Below are 17,302 nucleotides of genomic sequence, written 5' to 3'. Positions count from 1 at the left end.
TGTGTAATGCGCCTACGTCGTAAAAACGAAATCCAAAATGGCGGCTGGAACGTGCCTTGGTGAAGCATAAGAACTTGTTAAAATTTAAACGTCTTGAAGTTCACAGTTAAAGAAATGGCTGTCAGCAGAAGAGAGTTAGAGGAACTGAAACCATGGGTAGAAGAAACTGTGAAGCGACGTCTGGGGTTTAACGAGAAAACCGTAGTTAACGCTGCCCTGTATTGCGTGAAAAACGACTTGGATAGAAGTTCATCCCGCGAAAAACTATCGTCGCTTCTAGATGATTTAGCCCCTCAGTTTGTGAACGACTTGTTCGACAAAGTGTCTCAGTTAAAAAGCAACAAGACCTCGGGCGCTGGAAGAAGTTCTCAGGCGAAGAAACGAACGCTTGAAGATGTGTTTGGAGATGACACGGGAGATGACAGGACAGACATGGATAGTCTGAAAAGCAAACGAAAACAGAGTCGATTTGACGCCTTAAAGGAGGACAATGTACCATTGCCTCCTGCTATTTCCGAGGTAACAGAGAGGCCTACTCCACTGAGCAGCACTCAGATCAGCGAAATGGTGGCAAGTATGAAGAAACAAATTGAAGAACGGAAGAAACAGTTGAATGTTATACGGCAAGTACAGCCGGCGGCTGCTCCTCCAGTGCAAGCTTCCACACCACAGTCAATTCCTTTCCAGGTAAAACAAATGAATGATACTATGTGAAAACCCGGCTGCTATTAAAACCTGTAAAAACAAGTTAATACTAAAGTGTAATATGGACGATCAGGTGGGTCTGTGTGTAAAAATCAAGTGCCTTTTAGTGTACCTTATAAAAAAATATATAGCACATACTGCTGTTAATACCATTAGGTATTTTGCAACGGTAAAATCCCATCCGATTTATATTTGTCTTATAATCCATCAAATATTTTTGCTTGCATGTGATTGGTTTAAACACAACACCTAACTGAATATGCCCCAGCTAGAAGTAGGGAATGACAGAATGACATTCCCCAGTTTTCAAAATTTTGTGAGTTTGAGGAATATTTGAAGGATAATAAACACAATAACCTCCATTTAGCATGGAAATATGCTGGGATATTTGTTCTTGGACTTTATCTATCCCTCAAAGCTCACAGCTTTACACTCTGAGAAAACTGTTCACTTCTCGGATTAGATAATGTCCATAGACAAATATCCAAGCTTATAATCCATGAAATATTTTCGTTCTCACACGATTGGTCTAAACACATTACTAAACACAAAACTGGGGAATATCCAAGTGATATTCCCCAATTTTCCAAACTGCGCATGTTGTGAAAAAAAATTGAAGGATAAGAAACACAATAGCCTCCATTTGGCTCAAAAATATGCTTGGATATTTGTCCTTAGACATTATCTGTTCCTCAAAGCTCAGAGTTTCCCTTGAGCCGTGCTCTTGGAAAACTGTCCTCATCTTGAAACAGATAATTGCTGTGGACAAATATCCTAGCATATTTTCACCCTAAATGGAGGTCATTGTTTATATATTTCACCCCAAATGGAGGCTATGGTTTATATAACCCTAGGAATAACAAAGGAATGCAATAAAGGTGTAAGCAGTCTTCAGTGGGGAGAAGCGTTACATGGTAACCAAAATAATGGCTGCCAACAAGATTCCTCCTACCCATTCTAGAACAAGGGGTTGGAATTTGGTAGGCAATCCTAGAAACAAAAGACTTCTTATGTTTTGCCATCCTTTTTTAACAAGTAGATATCAAACTTTTTTCCCATTGTTGTCCAGAGTGTTCCTAGTATACAGCAACAGCAGGAATTGATGAATGAAGCGATAGAAAAAGCCAAAAGAGCTGCAGAACTACAAGCCAAGATCCAAGCTCAGCTGGCAAACAAACCAAACCTGGTAAGAACTGTATTGTTGTAATGCATGTGTACAATATTTTTCTATCAATGACAAGCCTATAGGGCAGGGGAGGCCACGCATATATGTTCCAGCATTTGCACCACCGCAGAGACCAATAAAATGATGGTGACTAATGAGTTGTGTTGAAATTACAAGAGGGATGTGCAATCCTTCTAAAAATGTGAGGGCAAAAGGTTTGGAATTCAGACGGAATATGCATACAGCCCCAGGGCTTCAGAAAAGGGCCATGCAGTTGTCTGGGACAAGTAGATTTTCCTTCTGAGCAACTAACTTTTCATTTTCACTTGCCTGATGGACAAGGGCCTGGGCTACTAGAGTGGTCTGCCAACTAGACCAGAAAAAGTAAACTAAGACTTGCCAGGGCAAGCAAAATTTGAGAGCTGCTTGGCTAAAAGAAAAGCTAAAATCCAAGTATTTCTCAAGCCCTGATACCCCTCACCCCCAACAGGACCTTTTCAAAGAGTTTACAGTAATTGCAAGACTACACCATTAATGATCCATGACCAAGATAGAGGATTTTGATAGCCCATTTCCATATTTTGGTGTGATCAACATCTTGCTGACTCAATAGCTACTGAGCTAAATCTTCGTGACAAACCCACATTTGCCGAGAGTGATTTATCAATCAAAGTAGGATAAACATTTTTCAACTTCATTTACATATCAGCCAACAACATTTCTAGAGTAGCCCTTGGGTATGTTTCAATCTTGTTTAATTTCTGTAAAATCCTTTAGTTCTCTTCATCAGGACTTACCAGCACTGGAGCAAACCTGATCAAGTCAGGTTTAATTTCAGTGAGTGCCATCAAAGAGGACGGCTCTCATCCACGCGCCTTGATCTTGGATGAGTCTGGCCGGACTGTGGATGCTGCAGGAAGGGCCATTCAGCTGACCAGTAGAATGCCAACACTGAAGGCCAACATCCGTGCTAAGAAAGCAGAGCAGTTCAAGATTGAAAAACCTCCAGAAGATTTGAATGAAAGCAGATATTTTGATCCCAGAGTGGGGTGAGATTCTAATGAGTACTGCTTTCTTTGAACAAACATCGTCTGTGTACTTGAGAGAAGTGCCTCATGAAAACATGCTAGCTGCATTCTGTTAGGCTTATATTCAGAATCAATTCTAATAAATTATTGTTTTTTTTTTTTCTGATTATCTCTTTTTTAATGTAGTTTCACATGGTTACAACATGGCCAAAGACTTTTGATGCTCACGTGATGACTTACAGCTTCTTTTATACTTTATGTCCATATGTCTCAGGAGTCCCATCTCACCATGTACCTACACATACCTATACCTTGATAATTGAAACCCAACCATTTCTGAAGTACAAACTTTCTTCTCCCAAAAAAATGCTCTCAAGCAAAAATAACCCCTGAACTTACTGTGGGAAGTTTACCGAAATTTATTCAATCTTTGTTTGTCTTTTCTTAGGATAAAAGCAGCACAACGAAGCAAGCGAGGATTTAAGTTCCATGAAAAGGGAAAGTTTCAACAAATAGCTCAGAGAATAAGAGCTAAGGTACAGTACATATTGAATGGTTTCATAAATCAATGTGTTATATAGCCAGCTATATTACTGGAATACTTTATATAGAGTTTTGTTGTTGAAACTGGTCAAAGTATAAATATGCTAACTGAGCATTAAACAACCTGCTGCCATTTCAACATTAAAAAAAATATTTGAGATGATTACCATTGTTTAAGGTTTCCTGCTTCCACTAAGACCACTCAAAGGACTAGACCATGATCTCTTTGTGAGAAAGGCTTGACAACATAAATCAAACACAGGTTTGAGAAGTAATATCACTTTCTTGACTAACAGACACAGCTGGACAAACTTCAAAAAGAGATTGCAGCAGCAGCAAAGAAAACAGGTATTTCGTCAGCAACCAAACTTGCACTGATCACGCCAAAAGAAGCCCAAGAAGATATTGTCCCAGATGTTGAATGGTGGGATGCTAATATCTTACCTAGTGGAAAGTACATTAGTGTAGAGGCTGATATTATGGAGGACAGTATTGGTGGTGTGACGGCACTGGTGGAACATCCCATACAGAAACATCCTGCAGGTAACACATGAAATGCAAAGCACAAACAACAGCGGACTAAGTCCTATCCTACAAATGAATATATGAAAGATCATATATGTCTTCAAAAGCCTATCCTGTAACACATGCCTAGATTAGATTTAAAACAGAAGAGTCTTCCCTCCCCTGCTCATGAAGTTGTTGATGGTTCCTACATGTACTATATAGTGTGTCGTGCTATGCTGCAAAGCTTGTACTGTAGCTGACATTTTGCTTAAACAGTCCTGTGTTTCCTTTGGCAATAAAATGTAAAGAGAAATAGCTTCAAGTTAACTGTACTGCCAGGTTAGCTTGTGCTGTATGTGGGCAAATTGAAGATCAAAGATTGACATCCCATAGGAAAAGGACAGAAATGTTTCTATTATTGCTCTTGCTAACATAGTAGTTTTCATCATCCTATCCCACTTCCGTTTTGGTGGGGATTTGCATTTATGGATGAAACAAACTGTGAGCCAATTTGTTAGTCATTTTGATTTTGTTACATTTGTGCAAAACCATATGACTTTTTTTTTTTTCAACAAGGCTATGCTGAAAAGTGAGTAAAAGGCTGCAATGTGGAGTGAAGTTGGATTGTAAATCTGGAATAAACATGTTTACAATTAAGTTAATTGAACACATTCATCATATTTGAAACATGATCAATACTCAAATAATAAATATTATTTGATTGTTCAGCTGAACCCAAGGAAGCTCCAATAGCACCCATCATGTTAACAAAGAAGGAAAGAAAAAAGATTCGCACACAGAGAAGACGAGAGGTTGAAAAAGAAAAACAAGAAAAAATAAGGCTTGGCCTTGAACCTCCACCACCACCTAAAGGTGAGAGAAACATGTATCATCATTGTACATGTGGGTGTTGACCAAGCTTCTTCAGTCAAGATGGCTGGATATTGGTCAAGGTTTTTTTTTTTTGTATGTGTGTGTTTAGGGATCAAGACATAGCCAAAGTTTGCAAACATGCAAAAAAAGAAATCCAGCCGACATCGAGCCATCTTAACTAAAGAAGCTTAGGTTAATGGAATGTTTTTTTTTTATATGGCTTAAAGAACAACATTTTCTTGTGGAATACAGTGTGTAATCCTGAACTGAAAAGATAGATTTATTATCTTCTCTGTGCTCTTATCTCTAGGTTTAGCGATATAGAAGAAAACCCATCTGTTGTTTCTCAGTTTCCCTTATTTTAAACTTCAAACTTTTTCTGGGAATCTTTGGTTTGTACTAAATCCTTGTTTTTGATTTATGTCTGCCGTGTTTTAGTTAAAATCTCCAACTTGATGAGAGTTCTGGGTAATGAAGCGGTGCAGGATCCAACTAAGGTTGAAGCTCATGTGCGAGCACAGATGGCACAAAGACAAAAGTAAGTACAATGGTGACAAAGATCAGAGAGGTTCCTGATATGGGCTAATGAATGCCAAAATCTAAAGATCACAGACGGAAAATATCTTAGCCTACATGTAGCCGTACCCACCCTCCCTCCCGTTTTTCCTTGGGAGGTGGGTACGGCTACATGTAGGCTAAAAATATCTGGATTCGAAAGACAATCATTTACATCATCAGTTTTCATATTCAAAGTTCCCACTTCAAATTCCGGATTCAAGACACGACCAAATTGGGGAGTTTTTATTTCGGATTCGTCCACTTGTCTGTAAACGGCAAAATCAATCTGGTACTAAAACTTTCCTCAGGTGTAAAACTAGTCTATGTGAAGCCATAATTATGTGGTCAAGTTGTTTGTGATAGTGGTAATTGGGTACTTGTCTCACGCATGTAAGATTGTTCTTACAATAGATAACTGACATTCTTGAATTTAATTTAAGAAATACCGCAAAATGCTTCTGCTGCTCAGTTCTGTGAGAAAGCATACACTAAAAGTCCTGTTTCTACAGCTATATAATCGTGGCTTCCCTTTCTTCAATTTCTTCCACTTTTCTCAAATATTTTCTCGGTGTTTCTATTGGGTTATGGTAATACTGGTGAAAGATTGAGAGAACTCGAAAACAAAGTGGAAGCACTCGGCCAATGCTCACATTCCCACAGCATTTCTCGTTCTTCCAAACTTCCACGTGTAGTGTGTCTCTATAACTCGATAAAAACACAGAATTTGTTGTCTATTTCTTAGGTAAGGTTATATTGTAGTAACTATACATTGTATGTAATCTATATCTAAAGTTTACTATTTCTTGCAGAGCTCATGAAGCTGCCAATGCTGCTAGGAAACTTACTCCTGAAGCACGGCGCGAGAAAACTATTCGTAAACTAAAGGAGGACACTTCACTTGGCGTACACGTGGCAGTATTCAGAGTCACAGAGCTTAAAAACCCTCAGAGAAAATACAAAGTCGATATCAATGCACAGCAACTCTACTTAACAGGTATGCGACTCAACTTAATCGTGAAGACGTTTAGTCGGGTGATATCTATGTACCTGTGTTAAGGTTCGTGTTTTCTGTGAAATAAGAAGAAAATCTGTCTCCCTTGACCGACAGTGAGGGTTTAGAAGAAAACTTGAAGTTAAGAAGTGGACAATAAACCTAGTCGAGACCAAACGCACACACACACAAAAACGCGTGAAATCGAGTCTGTTTTCAGCAAACACATTACAAACACTGTATCACTTTAGTTACTCAGTACCATTTAGTTCCCCCGAACATTCAGTAAATTTCAACAGTAGCATACTTCATTCTTTACCTTCTTTATCCTCTGACGTTTCAGTGAACTGTTTTGCATATTTTCAAAGACAATGTTGTTTTCGCATTAATTTTGTTACTTAGCAAGGTACCTGGCCAACGGCAAGCACGGGTTCAGTTTATTTCCAGATAACTAAAAGAGAGCGTCAACTCTCCATTATATGCTGTAGTTGGGGTAGTATGAGCGCTTCAACATGACGAGAAACTTTACCTTGCCAGGATACTGTAGAGAGGGTATCTCATTATGCTAAAGGTTATGGCACCCACCCCTCCCTAGGGCGAACCTTAATTTTCCACCAACGGCGAATTTGACTTTAAGTTGTTTTACTCACAGGTTGTGCTGTCCTCTACAAGGATGTGAATATTGTCGTTGTCGAGGGAGGTCCAAAAGCTGTGAAGAAATTCAAACGGCTAATGCTGCATCGAATCAAATGGGAAGACGAGAAAGATTCTGATGATGATAACGACGAGGAAGCAGCCAACAAGAAGACTGCTCCTTGTGTGCTAGTCTGGGAGGTGAGAGGATTAAGCTTCTGGTTTTTTGAGTACTACTCGACTTCTATAGTGATTAAGTTGTGAGGCTTGTTTGTTTGTTTGTTTGTTTGTTTGTTTGTTTGTTTGTTTGTTTGAATGAATGAAAAAAAATTGAAAAGCGCGGCATCGTAAAAGAGATACATTGATATTGATTCGTTTTTTCTCTTTTTTGTTGTATAGGGTACCAACCAACAGAGGAACTTTAGCGACTGGAAATTCAAGTTATGTCCGATGCAATCCATGGCGAGAGATCACCTTAAAAAATACGGCGTAGAACACTACTGGGATTTGGCGCTCAGTGAATCACTCCTAGAAAATGCCGATGATTAAATTCTCTTTTTGTTTTGTTTCCTTTGTTTTGTTGTTGTGGCTTGCAAGTGCAAATGTAGTCGAGTGAAGTCAAAAGAACTCGTCACACACATCCAGGAAACTTGTCGCAGTCGGGAAGGTCAAATATCAAGTACAGTTTTTGACAAATGTACGAAGAAACTGTCCGAAACCAGTGTGAGCTCTCACGGGGCTTCGACATTTGACACTGACGAAAACATGCCGCCATGAGAATACTTCACTGCGCTGTCGTGAGCAGTTTCTATGACAACACAAAACAAGAAAAACGCGCGCCTAGACAATCACAGAGAAGAAGTATTGACTGATAAACGTACTTTGTTTGAACTGTCGATTGTCTTTCACGAATAGTTTAAATATAGACTGTCTTACGTACCTGAGTTGTGTTTTAAATTAAGACTATTTTGAAATTATCTCTGGTGTTTTCACCATATTTTAATTCCAGTTTCTTTGGGGTAGCGTGTTAAATTCTGGTAATGTTCAGTTTTTGCTTTTCTTTTTACTTTGGTTTGCAACCGTTAATCCCAAGGACTTAATTTCCGTATATCGGGGGAATCCCAAATGATCAGGGAATTTCTTGTTTTCTGCCCCATTCCCTACTTGAGAAAGCACTGAATCTTAAGTGCCCACGTACTCGGGTATACTCCATAGTTAGAGATAATTGGCGACACGGAAGGTGTCCGAGATATGTGCCATTGTAGCCGATCATTCTCAATTTATGAGCCTCGACGAAATAATTAGCTGTGTTACCAAGCCTCCGTGCCTGCAGTGTGCAAGACAGTAGTGCCCAGATCTCCAAGAGGGAGGTGATGTGATAAAAATAAGAGCGAAATCTGTGATCGTGTGAGTCAGTCACAGTATTTTGAGTTATTTTGGCCACGTACAAAATTACCTTAAAATCGAAGGAACCTGAAAATAATTGTTTACTAAGATAGAAAAACACCAAAGAGGAAACAATACACCATAAAGGAAAAAGGGTGGAGACGATTGACATAAATTACAAACGACGAATAACTTGAACCATAGTTGACCTATGCTTGAACAAATTAGGCAAAACTTATCGAGATGCACAAGCAGTGACGTAGCTTCTTTATGTGTTTACTGAGTTTGGTTTTAAGAAAGCATTCATCCACTTCCATCTTCTCCCATTGAATAATTTATTTTAAGTAGCAAATATTTTACATTTATCTCAAATGCAGAATAAACAAATGTCTTTACCGCGTCAAAGCGTAAAAATTTACATGTATACAACTCAATCTACAAAATTCAATAGCCGATCCAAGTACTTTTTACAGTAAAGCTGACATAAGATAACATATGACCTAATCTGACAAAAGAGCAATATTTCCTTTTGCTTTGATTCTTCATATAGTGTCTTTCGTAACCAGCGAAAGAGTTCAATAATCCCTTCTGGGATATTTTTTTCTTAAACGACCCCAAGTGCTCAGTCTGCAACATAAATCTGAGCATAAAAGAATAAAAATATTTCATGTTGTCTTTAAAAATGATCCCTACAATCATTTTATAATATAGACCAGTTTAAAATTTGCGGCGTCTACCATTGTATGAGAGTCACAAGAACCAACACTGTGAATAGCGCCATATTTGATAAATGTCCTCGCGAACCCGCAGACACAGGAGGTTTCTTCTCGTAGTAGTCATAGTAACAAGACCTCAGCTCGTTTGTTGTCGCGTCCACAGCTCGAAGCTTGCACTGACCAAGACCTTGTTTATAAAGAGTATTTACAAATCTACCACCGCTGCTATAACCAAGTCCATACTCCAACGATTTACAGCTGCAGATTAAATAGAAAGTTAACTGTGAATCTGTAAAGTAAAGCTTTGCGAGAAACGTTAGCCGTGCTCAAATGACTGGACTACAATAGATGTCTAGAGAAACCGAGCACGGCAGATGTAAGATTTAAAAAAAAAAAAAAAAAAAACAGCTTGTAGGCAAAAGTATATTATCAAAAACTTAAATGTCGGATATGTCGGTTGTACGTTAACGTTTAATTTTCATTAGAGATTCAGTAATCGTATGAATACCAGTGATATTTGCCTAAAGGCTGGTGCAATTTTGAGAGAACTTCATAATATCACTTATAGTGTGAATCCTTATTGCAATCGCATTCATACGATTACCTACATATTTACCTTGAGCTTTCTCTACACTTCGCAGCACAAGATTCCAGAGTGACATTAACGTGAAGTGACGGCTTGTTCTTTCCTTCCGCCTTGACACATTTCCTTTTCTTGGCGGCAAACCCTTTAGGATCTGTAATATTTAAGTCAGCACCATTTACTTGGAACTGAACGAGTGTGAGTCAAATTTGTTGGAAGAGATTTTCCTTTATATATAACTGGAAAAGGGTGAGTTTGTTAACACATTCATAGTGTTTTTACGCACCGATATCACAGACAACTACTGCCCTAAATTATTACAGTCTGGGTTCGTCTGCACTTGGACCTCTCTTTAGAAATCTGTAGTTTGATTACTTTGATCACAGAACGATTCACATTGTCTATCTTGACAGTAACAACCTTTTATATTTGTTCAAAACCAATCAGATTGTTTATACATCTGTTGAAAACGACTTCATTTCTAAAACCGTGGAATATCCGAGTGATATTCCCCGATTTTCAAATCTGCGCGTGTTGCGAAAAATATTTCAAGGACAATAAACACATTACTGGCGCGAAAATATACTGGAGTGTTTGTCTGTTCCGAGAAGGGAACAGTTTTCTGCTCTCGGAAAACTGTTCCCTTCACGGAACAGATAAATATCCCAGCATATTTTCACGCCAAATTTAAGTTATTGTTTATATACAGAACAGGTTTTCATTACAGCTGTGAAGGAAATGCTACAAGATCGTGTACCAAGCTATGCATGTTGGCTATCTCCATAGTAACACTTACTGCTGCAGGTTCTTCCTTCCCAGGCCTCTGAGCATTCACACTTGTAAGAGGTTCCATCCACGTGGCATTTACTATCGTGTTGACAGGGCCCGGAAACACACTCATCCTCATCTGAGAGAAAATCAACCAATTCAACAGTTTGCATACTGAAGTAAAATATCTATACTTGATAATGTACTCAACAGATCTTTAATTGTTTTCAGTGATTAACATAATATTTAGCAAGAAAATCTATTGATCAGTAAACTTCACTTCTTAGATAAGATGCTTTTGTGTCCGAATAACAGCCCTTTTCTTTGGAAATGTCTCTACAAAGACTGCTGAGTATGGAAAATGGTGTGAGTATGTTTTAGGACCAAGAAGTCGTTTTAATAACTCTTGTTTGCAAAAGGCTCTGTAAGCTGGAGTATTCTCTAGTCTCTTACATGTTTGAACTGTGATGACATTAGATCTTTCTCCTTCCTTGTCAGCCGTTGACGCTGTCATCCAAATCTTGTACTTTGTGTTTGCAGTCAAGCCTGTGAGAATTCCTCTTGGGCCATACCTAAATACTTGGCCTCTTTGTCTACTCTGATAAAACGGAAAGGAGCATAAAATAACAGATAAGTTTCTTATGTAAGAATCCTTCAATTTTTAAGGAAAGCAGCAAAGACAACAGCAACAAAAACACGTGAGCTCTTGCGCTTGTTTTCTCTGGTTAGGTCGTTGGTTAACATAAGATTGGCGTACATATTATGTTACTTGCGTTTGTTCTGCGCGGGTTAACCATAATTCACACACTCTTCAAGTGATATCGTGCCGAAGCATGTCACGATGTGAGTATGTTCTTCACAAGACTTTAGCCTCAAGTTTATCCCGTGGCCTGTGGGGCAGAGTGTGGTGAACGAAACTCGGACAAGCCTAGGTAGTATTTTAATGCTCAAAAATTATATGAAGAATTATCAGCACCGTAAGTTAAGGTGGCTGAACACAGTTTTTGATACCTGTGTTTCATTCACCTTTTTCTCTAAAACCCTTGATCTCTCGGTCGCCAAAACTGGCAGTAAGCAAGTTAACAACACAAACTTAAGCTTTTTGATGGTTAAGTTGACGTATGCGCCGTTGCCATGGCAACACGAATAAAAATAAACAGGCCTTTAAAATCGGTTTTGTTTGTTTGTAGAAAATCTAGTCATTAGATTTTCTTTATAATTTGCATGCAACAAGCTTGTAACGATTCTCACAAGTTAACACCAATTTGCTAATAATTTAACAGAGAGATCTTTAATTATCCTTTGTTGAAGGTTTACTGGAATATCTAGAGTCTCCTTTGTTAAAGTTCAATTATTTTCAATACTTCAGTTACTTATTTCCTAAAGTATTTTCGTGCCAAATTTCGTGAAATTCTAATGAGTGGTTCTCGAGAAATAGGCGTATTTCCGAGAGTGCAAATTTTCATTCAATCGCAATTTTTTGACTCATTACGCATGCGCTACATTTAACTGGGTTCTTTCGGTAACAAAGAAAAAGCTGAGAATTGCCGAGTTCTTTGCATCTTTACCTTTTCTAACATATATTTGCGATAAAAGACTAAAGCCATCAATACACTGCGTTCAATTATAGAGAAAAATAGCATAGATACTACGGGTGTCGAGTAAATAAAATGATCGCTCCATTGACGGCATGTTTGTTTTTTGCATTCCTTGTGCACGCGCTGAATTGCATCAGCAAAAGCGCGCGGGAAAACTGTGTTCGGCCACCTTGAGTATCACTTCAATCACTGTACATTAGCTATTTTGTAGAACACAGAGTACAGCACAATTGTTCCTCGCGTCTGATTGGGCGGCAACCACGTGACCTCCGCTGTTTTGGATGATAATGGCCGACCGCTTACATTTCTCACTGGACTGGGCACTGAAATAAAAAATTAGCATTTTTCGGTAAGCTGTGCATTTGAACACTTAAAGCAAAGAAACGGCAAGCTTGACCGACTGAAGTAGCTTTGTTATAAGTCTCGTTATTTATTATTTCGTGAAATTTTGTTCTATTTTTCAGTGTCCTCAGAAATTTTTTCCTATTTTCTATTTACCTTGACGAGTGTCCATATCTTTACCTTTTTAATGGATATTGTTATGACTAACTCCTGCTATGGGTTTGATTAATTAGCCATGCTACTGATTTAGTCGTTTATTTTCGGCTTTAATTACTTTATTATTCGCGGAAAATTACAGCAACAGATTTCTGAGGGAAAAAAAAAACGCCCTCCCCCCCAAAAAAGGTAATAATAGACTGAAAATAAGGAACTATTACAACGACTGATGACTGGCCAATTTTTCGGCCATGTTGCCTCGTCTGTCATTTACTTGTACTTGCTATAAGTAAAAGTTATTGGATTGAGTGGAGTCCAATTCGGTCTGTAATCATACGAACGATAACAAAATCGGACGACCACGCAGCTGGAGTCCGATTTGTTTATCACGAGTATGATTACAGACCGAATTGGACGACACGAAGTCTTATTATCAATTAATCATAAAAATTGCAATTTCCGAGAAAAGAAAAATAACCAAGTTATGAAAAAAAGGGAAAATTTGCATTGAAAGACTGACAAAAGAGGCGTAAATTGTTTAATGTTGTTCTGCAGTTGAGATTGATTGATTTAAACTACAACTTTGAATGTGATTGGTTGATTTAAACTGCAACGTTGAACGTGATTGGCTTATTGAACTCTCCCGGATGACAAACTGTCTGATGACAAGTTGGCAAGTGAATTAGTGGAAAATAGGAGTTTTTTAAAGAACCAATCACAATCGAGGAAATTTTTATGATTAGTTTCGATATAGGATCATTTATACGATATATCGAATAGCTCATCCATCAGTGGTTTTGTTTAATTTTAATTCGTTTACCAATTTTGTATCTGAGCGCTTTTAGAAGGAAGGGGCAAACTGAACTTACCTCCTGGCGGTATGGTGTAATTCTTCCACCTACTTTGACTCTCGCAAGTGTCCGGAAAGTAGTCGCTACAAGGTTCAACTTTGACACTTACAAGTTGCTCAAAGCCCAGTTCACTTTGTAGCAGTGGAGCCTGATATTTGCTGTTGAGTTTGTTGCATGAAACTCTTCTGTTGATATTTGATACACAATAGCTACACGTACTGTTATCTGGTAGGCAGTGGACGGACATGGGGCCAACTTCATGTGGCGAGATACTCGAGTTCCCAGGCGTGGATTTGAAGCTTCTGAAGAATATTCTGTATAATGTAACGTCTGCCTGATAATTCCATGATATAATGACAAAATCTGAACCGTTTATGGCTTTGATAGTGACGCCAGCCGGTGGCTGAATGTTTCCTGGAAGCAAGTCAGACAAAATGAATGATTCTATCGCGAGTCTAATGTGTGTATCGGGTGAAATCTGGCAGACGAGCAAACTGAAGAACGGAGACAATTTATGACCGCGATAAAAACCGAGAGCTAAGAGTGGAAATTGATTTAGTATGACCCAGTGACTGATCTATAAAACACAGGACATCGTAAAACTGATAAATTGTTTAATACCAGGAGCGGCTCCTGTTAATACTCTTCGGCCACAATGCTCAATAGGGTCTCATGTCCCGTCGACATTACGACGGAGGATTTTAAAAACGCAGCTTTATTTCTCTGGTTACGCCTTCCGTCCACACTTATCCATCACGAGAACGGAGGTTTTCTACAACTCTCTTCAAACCGGAGGAATTGCAAAAAAAAAACCGGCTTTGTGTATTAAGACGGAATCTACCAGAAGTTCGATTAACGAGTGGACAGAAACCTAGTACCAAGATTATTTACATCGTATTGCAAACTTCTGTACGACTGTTTTAAATATCGTCTCAAAAAAAAAAATCATTTCTAATAACACCAAACGCCGAAAGCGAATGTTGAACTTCGTATGAAACACTTGAAAGTACTGGTGAGATAAAACTGATGATGAAATTTTGCCTGTGTTTGCACAAGTTCTCTGAACTTTGAGATTCATTTTCTCTCGTTCCCATGGGAAATTGTTTTCGGTGTTACTTCAGGCAATTATATATGTATTTACCTATAAGAAAACGTAAAAATGACTGTAAAATACTTAAAATTATTCTAGTGCCAGATTTTTGTCCACTAAAACCTGAAATTGCTCGATTTTCTTTTGGATCTCGTCTTAATGTGGACGAAGACATTTTGAAAACTGAGCTTTTCGAAAACAGTGACATTACGATAACCATCTGGTTCCCCTGTCCGAGTTTCCTTCAAACACAAAGCCAAAATGACCGCCGGTGATTGTTGCGTTTTCAAATTTCTTCGGCGTAGTGTGGACGGAAATATTTTGCGGTTTCAGAGTGAAACCTCTGTTTTCAGATCAGGGATGGCAGAGCGAATTTTGAATTGGGGGTGAGGGGTGGGGGGGAGGGAGGGGAGGGGGAGGGAGGGGAGGGGGCTTCCAAGCGAGCGCCAGCGGCGTTTACTTGTAGGGGGTCTGGAAATATTTGTAGAATCACTTTATGTATTTTTTGCTTGAAATCGTGGGGGGGGGGGGCTGTAGTCCCCTAAGCCCCCCCCCCGGCTCCACCGTCCCTGTAGATTGTAGTTGGTCTGTGTATTGAAAGTTTTCCAATATTAGTCACCGGCTTATGATAGATGAAATTATTTACATGCTCTGTTCAACGCTGAAACTAGACATGAGTGACCTGGACCAGTGCATACATGGTCTTGCCAACAAGTATTCAAGAACAGTTTAGTCGCACACGAGTAGAATTATCAAATTTGAGCAGTTTTCTAATCAATGTCACCCGATCCCACGTGGGCGCAAATAATTGTTTGCAAACGAACATATTATAGCCACACAGTTTGAAAATTAATTTTCTCAGCACAAGAAACAGTAAATAAATCAGCGTGAAGTGCACCTGCTGTTTGCGTGTCTCAGCGAAACAATCAATGTCAAAATAAGACCTGTTAGAGAACCCTCACGCCTTGAGGTAGTCACGCAAAACGCTGTAAATAATTCTAAATGGAAATGATTCTATTTTACGTGGGACCCAAACTGTAAAGTGACGAAGTTAATGAAATATGGAGAAAAGAAAAAGTTTGGTTATGTTTTCTTTCCTTTTTTTTTTGTTTGAAGAGACTATAATTAGAAAGAAAGGAAATAGCACTTTTCAATACATCATTATTATTATACTAAAAAAGGTGTTTCAGTTATTTCGTTAGACTGAAAGATTGGAAGTTATAGTTTCATTGTTACAATAGGTTAAAAATATTTTCGGTTTCAATTTAAAGGTTCTAATTTGAAAATAATGAATTTCTAAAAAAGCAAACTTCAGGAAATTATTACATGTCGTTTTGAACTGAAATTCTTATCTTGTAACGAAGTTTAGAGGGTTAACACTAAGATTCTCTTGGGACCTCCGGATTCTCAACCAACGAGTTCTGTCTTATCCATGGCACAAACCTCAGTTTAAGTCCCATGATTTGATGGATGAGAATCTTCGCAGACGGAAGAATGCAGCTATGTTTAAACAAGAACGCGTTTCCTTGGTGAACTGTTTTAATCTTATCGTCCCTCTTCACCGGCGAAACAAACACTATACTCTAGCGTACTGTAAAACCCTAAAAAGGAATACTTACATCGTAAAGGAAAAGAAATCAACGTCAGAGCGCTAGCTGTAGTTTTAACTTTTTTTGTTTTCAATGTACAGACCGGCTGACGCAATATCCTGATGTTCATGTCGTATTGTTACGAACAAAAATCAGTGGGAGCCTAAAACTTCGACTCTTCAAATTTCTGTTGCATGTACGATCGGCTTCCACAGGTGATTAAAAGCAAAAGCAAGGATCGTTTTCGCTACATATCCATTCTTCGGGAAAAATTTTAAATCAACGAACAGAGTTTAATCTGGAGAAAAAAGGGGCAACTGTTTATTAGTAAATTAGTCGCTCGAGTATGTAAATTTCGGACACTTTCGAAGATTAGGCTCTTAAACGGGGTTAATCACAGGTTGCTATTCTTTTTTAATGAAACGTTTATGAATTCCTTTTGAAGGAAAGCTACTCATTTTACTACATTGTTCATTTGCTTTCGAAGGAAACGATCTCCGTCTGAATTAAATGTGTTGACGATAAAAGAGAGGGGCATAATCCCATAAACGAATCAAACACATGCAAATGGCGTGCGCTTTAACCCGGTGAAAAGAACATCGCTTATACTGTAAGCTGCTTCAAAGGAAGGGAACAGCTTCTCAAGCAACACAGATCGTTTGCTATGATCTTTCATCACAACAATGCTTAGAATCTCAGAGCTAAAACGACCGAGTAGAAAATATCAATTTTTATATTTATAGATATAAAGAATGGCGTGTCTTACTATTCAAATGAATCAAAACATTGATAAACCAGCAACTTACCTGAAATTCTCAATGGTAACGAAAAGAAAATAATTCCGATAAGATACACTATATGATAGTAGAGACTTAGATTTGCCATGACCGTGTGCGTACAAATCACACGGAAATTAGTTATATGTAAATTTTCTGCCAACAATGAATACAAAATGTCAATATTTTTCAGACTGTCAAAAGTCGCACATGGTCATAACTTTGTCTCGAGATGTCAGGTGAAAGGCTGGCGCCCACTAAGGGACACGATGCGGGGACATGTTCCGCGTGTGACATCGTCGCTTTTGCGGAGGCAAAATGTTGTCCCCGGATCATGTTGCATGAAATTCAACTGGTTTGAATAAGCAGGGGCAAAATGACCTGTGTCGCACCGTGTGCGCACCAGCATGAGTACTGGGCTTTCAACATGCGTCTTGGTGTGTG

General features: G+C 38.6%; 2 protein-coding genes across 2 annotated transcripts; one reads left to right on the top strand and one right to left on the bottom strand.

The window, feature by feature from the left end:
* The first annotated feature begins 4 nt into the window (after nucleotides 1-4).
* LOC110059808 (U4/U6 small nuclear ribonucleoprotein Prp3-like) lies at nucleotides 5-7,942 on the top strand. Its single transcript, XM_089277420.1, has 10 exons — nucleotides 5-687; nucleotides 1,775-1,891; nucleotides 2,648-2,919; nucleotides 3,347-3,434; nucleotides 3,738-3,984; nucleotides 4,678-4,821; nucleotides 5,260-5,359; nucleotides 6,189-6,373; nucleotides 7,023-7,204; nucleotides 7,403-7,942. Exons 1-10 carry the CDS (start codon nucleotides 115-117, stop codon nucleotides 7,550-7,552), a joined length of 2,058 nt encoding a protein of 685 aa, XP_089133546.1. The 5' UTR covers nucleotides 5-114; the 3' UTR covers nucleotides 7,553-7,942.
* Nucleotides 7,943-8,707: 765 nt separating this feature from the next.
* Nucleotides 8,708-17,162, bottom strand: LOC110059810 (uncharacterized). The gene is made up of 7 exons (XM_020766534.2): nucleotides 16,889-17,162; nucleotides 13,422-13,817; nucleotides 12,250-12,377; nucleotides 10,910-11,054; nucleotides 10,485-10,595; nucleotides 9,722-9,842; nucleotides 8,708-9,363 (listed from the first exon to the last, which is right to left on the bottom strand). The coding sequence occupies exons 1-7, from the start codon at nucleotides 16,965-16,967 to the stop codon at nucleotides 9,123-9,125; spliced, it is 1,221 nt and encodes a 406-aa protein (XP_020622193.1). The 5' UTR covers nucleotides 16,968-17,162; the 3' UTR covers nucleotides 8,708-9,122.
* Between the last annotated feature and the right edge of the window lie 140 nt (nucleotides 17,163-17,302).

This window comes from Orbicella faveolata, unplaced genomic scaffold (genome assembly GCF_042242905.1).
Source record: "Orbicella faveolata isolate gen_17 unplaced genomic scaffold, um_ofav_v1 contig_46, whole genome shotgun sequence".
Classification (NCBI taxonomy): Eukaryota; Metazoa; Cnidaria; class Anthozoa; order Scleractinia; family Merulinidae; genus Orbicella; species Orbicella faveolata.
Note: the sequence above shows the minus strand (reverse complement) of the source record. Positions and strands in the feature narration are given on the sequence as shown.